Genomic DNA, 12,464 nt, shown 5'->3' on the forward strand with positions numbered 1-12,464 from the left:
TAAAACGTGTCAACTCCATTTATGAAATATTGTTTTATTTTCTCATGAGGAGAGAGGTATTTTTGATACTTCAGAGGTATCTGAGAAGCTGAATTTGGAACTGCTTTTAAGTTTTCTTTAACAGTGCCATTTGGAGTAAAGAATTGCAGTCTAGGAAGTAATCTTCAGTGATAATAAATGCTGAAAACATAGCTTTTCTCTGGTTGAAAAGGCAGAACTTCTGACCCCATAAACCTTGGGATGTTTTACCTTTTGCATTAGTAGGAGGTACAAGAGAGTCAGGCAAGGTCATAATTTGCAAAGTTTTGGGTTAATTCTAGCTCCTAGGCAATATTGACATAGTTCTGTCAGTATTTGGGAGGGTCCGTTGTGCTAAGCTGTGTTTTGTAGCCTTGCTTGCCTTGTCCAGGAAGGCAAAGAGAGGAGAGGCTGTTGTTAACAAAGCTTTGCCATTCTAGATTATTGCTTTATTCAATGTCTACCTAGCCATCCATTGAAAGTCTACCAAAATCATAAAGCAGATAGATGGTGAAAGTCTGATTGCTCTTTCTAGGGGTTGGAGGGTTTTTTTCTTTCTTTTTTGCTTGTGATGATGCTTTTATCATTACTGTGAAAAGCATCTTTCAATGTGTTCTGAAAGCATCAAGGAAGCAAGGATGACAGCTTTTTAAAAAAGCTTCAGAAGTAAAAAAAAAAACCCAAAATTATAATATAGTTGTCATGTTAGAGTTTTAAATAACCTGAATGTTTTAAATTAATGTATTTATATGTGAAAGTGAGTAAGAATGGTGCTAGTTCTTTGGAAGTGGCTGCATTCCCTGCATGAATGTTATTCATAGCTCTCTATTCCCCTGGTACATATAAAGCAAAATGAATTGGCTATCTTTTTACATCTCCCTTTGAATGTTCTCTAGTGACTCTGCAAGTTGCCCCTTTTTGTCTTTCTATTAAATAGCATTTAAAGCTTCTGGCACAGCTGGACTTCAGTATGTAAGAAAGCTTTTAGGGTATTAGAATGTCATTAGCTATTGAAGCTACAATATTTGAAACATCGAAATCCATCCTGACTTTGCTGCATGTGGCATGTGCTTAAAAGTTTTCGTTTGTATGTATATTGTTGAAGCTATCCCTGAACAAAATCGTGCTGACAATGAATAAAGAATCAATGCTGCTTTTTTAAAAGCTTCTTTTCTAGTCTCTGTAATGTGAAACTGAAGACTTAGAACAGTGGGTCAGAGATTGTTCTGCGAGATAAATCCCTTGCATCACATAACCCTGACAACTCCCCAGTTCCATCAAATTAATAACAAATGGATGAGAAGATAAGCAAAACTAATGGGGAGGTTACATTTTTGTGACAAAGGTTTATGGCCATACTGAATCTCATGTACTGTGATATCCCTTCTCCTTTTCCTCCTCCACTTTGGTATTTTTTTTACTATCAGATCTGAGCATTCCTCTATCTGAAGCTCTTCTGTGGAGGAGATATGATGAATAGCAAGCTGAACTGCATGTCTCCAAAAAGCTGCTGTGAATAGCTTTCTACTTATCTAGCAGAAGTCACTTTTTTTTTTTTTTTTTTTTTTTTTTTACAAGGCCAGGCCTCGTTCTTGCACACTGTACATCCGCATTCTGCTCCTTGGATGCTGCTACATGTTTGAAGATTGAAACACACTGCTGTAATCCCATCTCCCTCTCTTCTTAAAACTGTGCAATAATGGAGTTTGGCAGCAGTGACTGAATGTTATCTGGACTGGCTGTTTTCACAAAGCAGGACCAGCTTACAACAGGTGGCTCAGGGTGATGTCTGATTGAGTTTTGAGTATCTCCAAGGGTGGAGATGCTACAGATGGAGATGTCAAAGCCTCTCTGCACAACCTGTTCCAGTGTGAGACCAGCCATGTTGTGAACTCTTTTTTTTTCCTATTATCTAATTGTAATGTCACATGTTCCAACTTGTGTCCATTACCTTTTGACCTGTCTCTGGGCAACTCCCTTTTAATCCAGTCTGTCAAATTGTCTTGATTCACTACAGTAGATAGAAAATGAGCAGAAGAGTAAACAGTTTTCAAATTACTTCTATTGGACATCTGCTCCAAACACACCTTTAAATCCAATGCTCAAGACAAGTGTACAAGATGTAGGAGACTTTCATTAAAATGGAGAATGGGTATTCCTACTGAAGGGTTGTGGCGTCAAAATTTTGAAAAAAATAGGGAGCTGGTAGTTCTTCTGTAGCTCTTAGCTGGTCACACATAAACCAGCAAGCTACTTTAGAGGCAAAGGTGAACATGATGACCTCGAGAGTTCAATTTACAACTGCACCTGCAGTTTGCCAGGGAGGAATCACTTGTTAAAGAAACTGAATAATGAATCCAACTTTCAATCCCTACTGATGGGGGGCCAGATAAATATGAAATTTTACCTATTCAAGGAGTATTTCTCCATGCTTATTCTCTGCTTTGCATTAATTTTATTTTTTCACTTTTCCATCCAACAAAAAGCAAGTAGGAGTTTTTGCTCCTAAGAAGGAAAAAGGGAACCTATTTTAATAAAGCCAAGTTATTTCTCTTTAAAGATTATTTCAGTAGGTTTGCATCAAGAATTTGAAATTAATCTGGAGGACAGTTATAAGGAAGGTTTACCCAAGATGAGCCATGAGAAATTGCTGTATGAACATACACTGTGGAATATGTTAGTGAGCCTCTTGATCCTGATCATTGACTATTTCAGCTGCTCAAAGGAAGTATTTACAGAATCTGAAGATCATCAAGGATCATTTAAATCCTCAAACAGTAAAAAGGTTATTTTTGTGCTTTGGTTTGGGCCTCCACAGTTAGAGGTGAAGGTGAAATGCTGGCTCACTGATGTCAAAGCCAAACTTTTACCACTAAAAAAACATATCTCTCCAGTCAAACAGCCTGCAGCACATAGTGGGACAGAGACAGTGAAACTCCACCATAGGACCAAAATGTAAGACCTGTTGAGAAGTAGAAGAATAAGCACTGGTTTTATCAACTGCACTGCTTATTCCTTTGCGTCACAAATAACTTGAAAATTCATGTTACCCAACCTCTCTTGCTGCAGCAATATTGTGAATGTCTTAGGCTAACATAAATTTTAGGAAACAATGTTGACTTCTGCTTCCACTTATAAAATCTTTTCTTTGCTAATTCTCCACTTGTAATCATGTTGTCAAAATACTCTAATTTTATACAGATAGCTTTTTTTTTTGTCTTGCTAATGAGAGAACAAGGAAATACATGGGAAAGAAGGAAATACATCTACAAAAGCCATGTTCATTTTATCCATAATTTCAGTCACTACTTTTTTAATCTGTTTCTGTTTAGCTAAGAAATTGAATAGGGCTCTAAGATATCAAGAGTATTGCTTAGTAATAAGTAGTTCAGAGCAATTGATTATTTTTCTGTATAGCAAAATATGTAATTGTTTGGGGGATTTTGTATCTTTCAATTAGTTTTTTTATTGGATGAGAAGACAACCATTCATTGAGTTATGAGGCTGGGGGGAAGAGGAATTGTCACATTCTCTTAGACGCTTACCTGACATTTTCTTTCCCATCCCCTTAACACAGCTCAGCTCCCCCAGATACTTTATATTTCCTAAAATCCCTAAGTTTTTTTTTCAGTGTGTTAGAACTTTACTGGAATTCTTGTCCCATAATCTGTATTAGATTTAGCAGCTGGAATCTTATGCTTTACATGCCTGTTCCTAGGGACTGAGCAGCTTGTTTACTGAGATAATGTAAGTGATCCCAGTGGTTTTTATTGGCAGTGGAAGGCACACTGAATATTCAAAGCAAACAGAATTGATTTTAAAGAATGCAAAAAAGTAACCACTGTGAAACTTGTGAGAGTTGAAACATTTCTGAGTAGTTTTTCTGCTTTGTGATTCGCTTTTCTGGTGTAAACCTTTTTTAATGACCTGATACACATACCTTCTCCTTTGATAAACCTAAAGAATCTACCATAGGTTTTTTCAAAAGAGCAAAGATGCTTAAATTGATGTTATAGTTAGGTTAGCCACCTCTCCTTTTACAGTGAAAGAATAATAATTTACATTTATACCATCCTGTTTCCTCCTGGGGCTTCACATAAGCTTCCTTCTTATTACACCAATCTTCCAGAAATCCCATCTTCTGATACTGAGAAGACTGTAAGGAAGAGATGAAATTTTGAATCATTATTTATATTCCTTACATAGAGCATTGAAGCACATTCTGCTAGCATATGCTTTTTGTTTTGATAGAAAACTAATAATTAATATGATCACAGCTTGTCTGTTGGATTCTTCCAAAGGACAAAGCAGAGATGAAGAGTCCCACAAAGCCAAAACTATGTGTGCACTAAATTGATAACTTTCGGAGTATCGCCAATGCTGACAACAACACATTGGTCAAAAGCAAATATTATTAAGTCTACAGTCTTGTATATAGTGTTTATGGACATGATAGGAATGTGGTCTTGTGGACGGTAAGACCCATATGTTTTCATTTAAATACTTTTCAGTAAGCTTTTAAATCTTGTTGAAGACCTTGCTAAGCTTGGTTTTGAATGATCAGTTGGGAAACATTGTATTTAAAGCATTGCTCATTAAAGCATTAACTCATTCTGGTTGTAGCCACATGAAAGAAGAGATGTGGTGGGGTACAGTGTATTCATATTGTGTCCTGTGCTTATGAAACCATGCTTTTTTTGTGAAAATTTTATCATCCTATGGTAAGCCTTGCTGTGAAAATTTTTTCGTGACTGAGTTTGAAATGTACTATATTAGGGATGAATCCAGCAAAGAAGATAGTATGTAGGATTCCCATGTACATAAGGAGTCCCATTTGCTTTTAGTATTCTTTGAGGAAATTCTGCAGGGTGTTCAGAACCAGAAAACCTGAACTTGAAGTACTTTTGTCAAGCATCTCCTTATTTTTCTTTGTCCTCTTGTAATTACATACTTATCACTATCCACTGAATGGAATAAATAGATATATCTATTTAAAATAAAATATATTTTATAGTATCTCCAGAGATCAACAATGACAACTGTAAAAGCATGGTGCCCCCATTGTACATGGGAAGCAAGTGCCAAGGCCACTTGGATTCGTTTGTTCCGAGAACTCAATTTTTTGTTTTATTGGTACGCCATGATTTCCCTTTGGCACAAAATCTCTCCAAAGAGGCCAAAGTACTGGATCCATTACTTCAATATTTTTTGAGAAAACTTTCAGATTTAAAGTTTCTGCCAGGTAAAGAAGCTTCCTTTCCTTAGTCCACTCATTATAAAAACTCCATGCTTCCTTCAAAACAAGTTGCAGGTCTTCCTCTCTTGTTGAGAGTAAGAGATTGTGTTGGATTATGGGGACAGAATAAAGCATCTGTTGAATGTAGCTCAATTAAAAAATCAGTGTGTTTAAATAAGTTCTCCAAAGCATGATCAAGAGCATCTCTCTGATGTCTTTTGCTGTGACTCACTGCTGTCTTTATTGGTGTAGAGGAAGACAGTCTTCCTAATTCAGATACTTAAGAAAGTTGTCATAATTAGGCAGTTTGAAAACTCTCATCTGTAGGTATTAGCTAAGCTCTTTTTTCCTACTGGATAAATGTTTAATCTTTCATAAAATATGACTTGGTTTTACCCTTTATACACCTACCTTTACAATAATATCCATGAAGTTTTTCTGTATTTCAGGTAGTCCCAGGAGCTCAGTGAAAGTTATTTGCAAGAGTAATATCTATGGAATCTGGTTCTATATTTGGTTTCTATAACTCAGTTCTTCTTTGTGTGTTATGCATGCATGTTGTTTTCTTTTGCACATCACTCTTAATGAAGCCCCTGCTTTTTTTTTTTTTTTGTTTTGTTTTGTTTTGTTATATTTTTTTAGCTCTGGTTATTCTGCTAGTCTTGCACAAAATAACGTGTATAAGGAGAGGGGAATTATGTTGTGAGGGATAAGTTATCAACTTTTCTTGCTCTGCCCTGATTTATTTATAACTACTTAATTGAAGTAGTATTTTATAAAACCCCTTTACATTTTTAACTTTGAATTAGAATCAAGTTAAAATTTACGTTGCTTTTATCTGTATTTGCAATGTAACTGCCCCTACCTTCCACAGGGTCTCTTAACAGTCCAGAATTTTTGGTGTTGGATGTTTTAGTGGATAAAACAATTTTTTATATTTTCCTAAATGCCACTTTTGTCTAACCTGCACTCCAAAATGAAATGTATTTAGTGGTCTGAGTCCTGACCCTGGTGAACAGCAGTTTGCATTACAAAACAGACACAGAACTGGTGGTTTCTGCTTGGGGACACTCAGACCCAGTCAGCGTGGGGCACAATTACCTCACACCCCAGGGAATGTTTGCTTAAGGTGAAGACTGAGGTCATTCATCAGGCAATAGGCAAAACCATCTCTTGTGAAACTGGTCTCTACACCAGCCAGAGAGAACATTTCCCAGTGCTGCTGCTGCTGTGGCCTCATTGCTCCTTTTGGTTAGGTTTTATAATTTGGGATCACTTAGACTGCCTCAATTACATGTGCCATTTTCTTTGTAGTAGAATATGGAAGCGATGATTTCCATTTCAGGGTGATGTTTTTAGCAGGGTATTTGTTGGAAACATTACCTTAATATAGGTAAATTCCTGATTCTGCTACAGTTGTTATGTGTTTTGCTTTCATTGGAGAACTGGGGCATGTGATTAATACACCAATCGTTCATTAGTACATTATTGACTGTACCATCTACTCATTAAGATGCTTTCCTAAGAGTTACTCTGACACTGAAGTTGAGAGACTGACGTGGCTGTCATCTTTGCGCCAAATGGATTAAAACAAAAAATGCACAGCCCTTCTTGGTAGATCAGTGCTCAATTTCAGCTGGGTCATACCAGGTTAATAAGACAAAGTATCAGGTTTCCTTTTGTGTTTTTTTTTTTATCTTTTGGTTGAAAAAAAGGAAAAGAAAGGTTTGGTTTTGTTCATATCTTTACCTATTTCAGCTCAAAACTGTGTGTGAACGTTTTTATTTCAGAGCACAGTAACACAATTTAGATAATTTCATACCTATATTAAATTAACCATAAGTGAAAATGCAAATTAATCAAATTAATTTTTTCCATCTGCTTTGTAAATAAGCCTTAAACTTCCAGTGGTTACTGAATAGGGTAAATGGCTTAACAGGAGGAATTAATACAGGGCTATCAGTCTGAATCAGCCAGAGGAGACATAGGTAGAATAATTCTTTGGGTCAGGGCCATGAAGAAGACTGCTCTAAAAGCCCACTCACCTATACTTTTTATAATATTGGCAGTATAAACAGGGAACTTTTTTCAAAAACTGGCATAAGCAAAATCCCTGAGTTGGAGAGAGGATGTAGAAGGAAGGAGGAATATGCTGCTGGGATCGGCACTGGAGGGAAAAAATTCTTTAGAGTCCAGGAACTTTGTTGGAACCTCCAGAAAAACAGCCTGTACTGCCAAAACAAAAAGAGTGAGCTCCCTTCTAAGCATGTGTTCTCCTGTCTTCAGATTGGGGTAGTCACAATACACCTCTTACTTTCAGCTTACTTTTTCCAGGTGTTTTGTTTTTTTTTTCTTGTGTAACTGCAAAGAAAATAATTAATATATTTTTGAAACACTTGAGCACTGATTGTTGCATAGGCCACCAGACAAGCCCATTGTAAAGGTAACTATAAATACTGGAGTGGGGAGAGAAAAAGTAATCTTGGCCCACCAGTGGGCATGACTTTATTATCATACTTTGAGGAATATGTCAGCTGGAGATGTCAGGATATTTTTGCATACGTCCAACCCTTTGCAGTCACATTTTATGATCTCTCTAAGCTCTGTGCAAAAGCCACAGCTCCGGTACACCTTGGTGAGATAGTGTTGGGAGTCTCATTTGATAGCAGGTATTTCTACTCTTCTCTGAACTTTGATGTCTGTTTAAATTGGAAAACCTTGGACATGTTTAAAGTTTGTGGGGGAGGTGGGGTTTATACATGTCGGTGCTGTCATGCTCTCTGTTCTATTACATTTTAAAAATATATTTTGGGCAATTATAACCAAATTCAAGTGTATCAAAGATACTGAGCCCAAATGAGTGTTGCAGAAACTGGCAGCTGTGGAGATGAGAGAGTGCCTGATAATGTTCCCACCATGGGGAGGCTTACCCCTTACTTCACGTGGGAAAATAATCCCAGGGAACACCAGTCATTTGGTTTGGCTATTTATGGAACTACTTATTTATTCTTAGAAATCCTTTGAGGGTACTTTTGTAAACTGAGTATCTACTTTGTACAAAAATGTCTAGACGGTCTGTGGCAAGTGATGTATTACTTTGGTTGGTTGTACATGATTTTGGCATGTTCTGGTGCCCTAGTAAAATCGGTGGGTTTTTATTTCTTTTTCTCCCCAAGATTTCTTTCGACCTAGCCGAATACACTGCTGACGTTGATGGGGTTGGCACTTTACGGCTGCTAGATGCTATTAAGACCTGTGGCCTTATCAACTCTGTGAAGTTTTACCAAGCCTCCACCAGTGAACTTTTTGGGAAAGTGCAAGAAATCCCGCAAAAGGAGACCACCCCTTTTTACCCAAGATCGCCTTATGGTGAGGAGCGCTGATAGTGTGTGTGTAGTGTCTGTCTGTCTGTTTTCCCTGTTCATGTCTCAGGGCTGAAGTCATTTGGGTGTAAGATTAGAATGATGATAGAGCTAAAGTGACTAGACATGTTGAGAGGCATACCTTTATGAATTACTATATAAAAAGTATTTTCTGCCATTGCCTGGGGGTTGGAAATTAGCATCTCACTTCACAAGACCTTGTTCATTCAGCTCAGAGGTGAAGAGCTCTTGAAGAAGGGGGGGTTGAGGGTGACTACTCTTCCTTCACAAAGGGTTGTGAGATACCACTGAAGTGATAAAGTTTCATTTCTCTTTTTTTTTTGCCTAAATGAAAGACTCCCAAGAGCTCACTTCTTCCTTCTTGAACTCGTATGAAATTTGAAACACTTATTAAAGTAATGGGCATGGAGGATTTTGGTGATAAAGTTTCAAATCAATTTGAGTGTTAAGGCACCAGATTTTCACTTTTTATTCCTCCAAAGTAATTTTGGTTTTGTCTTGGCTTTTTTTTAATTAACAGAGGTCACTACAGTGGCATATTTCACACGCTCTGACCGTGTTAATTATATTGTAAAAGAAAAAATGCTGTGCTTGAGTGTGTATAAGAAAACAAGTAAGAAAGTGCCCTGATGCTTTCTGGCCAGTTCAGAGACTGCTCAGAATATGAGTATTTTCCTGTTCTCCCATTCAGCTGCTGTTTATTGGGCTGTTTGTGTTTTTTCTTAATATGAAATTTGGCACTTATAGGGAACTAATCAAATACTAAAGCACTTTGCTGTGGAAATGGGACTTCATCCTGCATGTGACAGAGACTTGTGTGTGTGTCTGAGCTGTGTATGAGCCAAGCATTTATACAATAATGCTTCAAAATTATTTTTACAGGGGCTGCAAAACTGTATGCCTACTGGATTGTGGTGAACTTCAGAGAAGCCTACAATCTCTTTGCTGTGAATGGCATCCTCTTCAATCATGAGAGCCCCAGAAGAGGTTAGAAAATCTATGTGAAACTGTTCCCAACTTTGCATATACCTGATCGGAAAAATGGAACAATGCATCCACATGTTTCATTTAAACGTGCCAGAATTCTGTAGGGAAGGTGTCATGACTTGCAGCCTACCCATGGCATTTGGTGCAGCCCTCCTGGCAGTCTCAGAGCCTCAGAGCTCAACAACAGCAGCTTTCCCCTTCAAGCATTGTATTCCATTTTGTAGCTCACAAATGCCGAAAGGAAATTTGCGTATCTAATTTTGTGTCCCTCTTGATAATAACTAAAGGCAAAAATGTTAATATGAGTTATTAAAAAAGGCAGGTTTTCTAAACATTTATTTGGGCAACTATGTAACCGATGCAATTTCAGGTGTGACATACTCAAGTTTTTAATTTGTGTATAAATGTCAAATTAAGAGGCAGAAATAATAGATGTTCTAAGTTCATAAAACTAATTAGTACAGCCTGGTATATTTTGAAAAAATTTTGAATTATGATCCCTACTGTTTTACAAGATGGCTTTTAACACTTGGCTTTAAAATGCTTTTCAGTTTAATCCTTAATAGCAATGCAGCTTAAATTCTACTTAATCATCCCTTTTCCGCTTGCAGTACTTTATGAACAATTAATGCTGGTATTTAGTCCATGGTTGATTAGAAGTCTCTTTTACAATGACAGTTTTCCTCTGCCCTTTAAGTACTGTGACTGTAGAAAACACTCTAAAATTAAACTTCAAATTAACACAGAAAACTGGATTCTCAGTGCAGAAGCCTTTTATTGTGGTCTGTTTCTAAATGAAAAATAAATTCCAGTTTTACAGGAATGCAATTTTATAAATTATAGCCTGGCACAAAATACAAGATTTTTAATCATACTTATATGATACTTATATAAAACAGACCATAATTTCAACTCTGCTTAAAAGGAAAAAAAAAAAGAGGAGAAAAAAGGAGTCCATGTCAATAGGATTTAAATATTCATTTCAGTCTTTGGGAGTCACAGCTGTGAAACCTCATCATACAGTGAGTAGGCAGCATTTACAGTAATTGGTGGTAGAAGCTGGTGTATCACTTCACTGGAGGAAATAAAGTACAAGCTCCAAATTAAAGGGGAATCATATTCACTAGATTATTTAATTTAGAAGCCCTAATACGTTGCTTTCTATTAAAGAGTTTACTGAGGTGTATTCATAGTGTGCTGTAAACTAATATTCAAATTGCTCTGAGTTATCACTATGCAATCAAAACATTCTGACCATTGTAAAAAAAGTTGGAATATGCTATAAAAAATATTAGCTTGGCATGATTTCGAATAACTCTGTGGAGCAAGAAGATGACATCAAAATTTTATGAGCACGTTCTCTTTCTGATCCTCTGGTATAGACTCGTGCCATTTTGCAGGATAGCTTCAGTACTCATTGGTATTTTGATCCCATGGATGTTTGATCCTGCTTTAGCACTACTGCAATAGCATTTCCAATCCGAGGTCTGTTTTCAACACATTTAACGTCCCCATGGAGCACTCAAGTCTGTGCTTTGAAGTCTCAGGCAGAACTTTTCATTGTGTGTGTGTTTGCTGGGTGAAGTTTCGGACCCTTTATGCCATGAACAGGAATCTTGTCCTAGAAATGGTTTCAGTTGACTCTTTTTGCCTTAGCAGGGGTACTTGCTATGACAGCAGCTGTAACCACAGACCAGTGTTATTTGCATGGTGTTTTTGTGGGAAAAGGTTTGGAAAACTATACAGATAAGAACATGATATAACAATAGTTTTGAGATTGCTTCTTGATAGCCATTCATCACTTTCTTAATATTTTTGAAGATTGCAAAGGCACTTCAGGAGGAAAAGAGGATTTAACTGGAATTTCTAACACCTATGCAAAGCTAGTAATATCCATGGAAGTTTTAAAATGCTTTATGGTTTAGCCTTTTTCTTATACTGATTTTAAAGATTGGAATACCTAAATAGATCAATACATATTTTCTTCCAATACTATATACCACTATTTCAGTTGATTTAGGGTTACAATGAATGCATCAAATACAATATCCCATTGATGGTGGTATTATTTGCATCTTGTCCACACAAAACCCACTGCCCAGGAATCAGAGAAGAGCAGAAGGTTGCAGCAGTGCCACTTGCTGAGGTGCAGAATTGATCACTCTTGGTGGACAGTGCATACCTAAATTTTAAATAATACTTTTGAAAATTTCTGTAAATTTCTTACACAAAATGTATTTATGAGAAAAAACTGTGAAGAGACAAACTCTAGTATTCCTTGTAGCCAGGGATCTGTGAAATACGCTACACTGGAAGGCAATGGTAAAGATGAAAAGAATGCGTTTTTCATACCTTGGAGCCTGCATTGTGGGCTATGATCAAATATAGAAGTATTTGTATTTGAAGTATGAGTACTCATGTTGAAAGATGGTGAATTGCAGTTGTCTGCCAAGCTGGTCACTGATGTTGAATTGAACAAACAGTTGTAAAGAGTTTGCTTCATGATCTGTATTGTAAATGAGTGTTTGGGATCACTCAAAAAATCGCTCACAATAGTTTTAGCAAAAATGGGTTTGATACGAATTTATAAAAACATGACTTAACAAAGTTTGATGGCAAGGTTCACTCTATTACTTACTACATGGATGAAACATACAAATGAATACTGAGTTAGAATCAATTTGGAATGATTTGCACAGAGGCTAAAAGTGCTAAAGTGTAAAGGAAACCCCTTGAGTCAAGTTTCTAAACTCCTGATGCAGCTTAGGTGCAGCTAGTTCCAGTCTTAATCTCAGACATTTGCAATGATTTATGTCTTAAAAAATCAATTCTTCCATTCG

At 36.8% G+C, this 12,464-nt stretch overlaps 1 protein-coding gene across 5 annotated transcripts in view; it reads left to right on the forward strand.

Moving 5' to 3' along the window:
- Window positions 1–12,464, forward strand: part of GMDS (GDP-mannose 4,6-dehydratase) — a 405,091-nt gene that overhangs the window by 141,658 nt on the left and 250,969 nt on the right. For all 5 annotated transcript variants that reach the window (XM_068198267.1, XM_068198258.1, XM_068198276.1 and 2 more), the window contains exons 5-6: window positions 8,431–8,623; window positions 9,520–9,624. In XM_068198267.1, the coding sequence (XP_068054368.1) occupies window positions 8,431–8,623; window positions 9,520–9,624 (298 nt within the window). The remainder of the gene's footprint in view (window positions 1–8,430; window positions 8,624–9,519; window positions 9,625–12,464) is intronic.

This window comes from Anomalospiza imberbis, chromosome 1 (genome assembly GCF_031753505.1).
Source record: "Anomalospiza imberbis isolate Cuckoo-Finch-1a 21T00152 chromosome 1, ASM3175350v1, whole genome shotgun sequence".
Lineage (NCBI taxonomy): Eukaryota > Metazoa > Chordata > Aves > Passeriformes > Viduidae > Anomalospiza > Anomalospiza imberbis.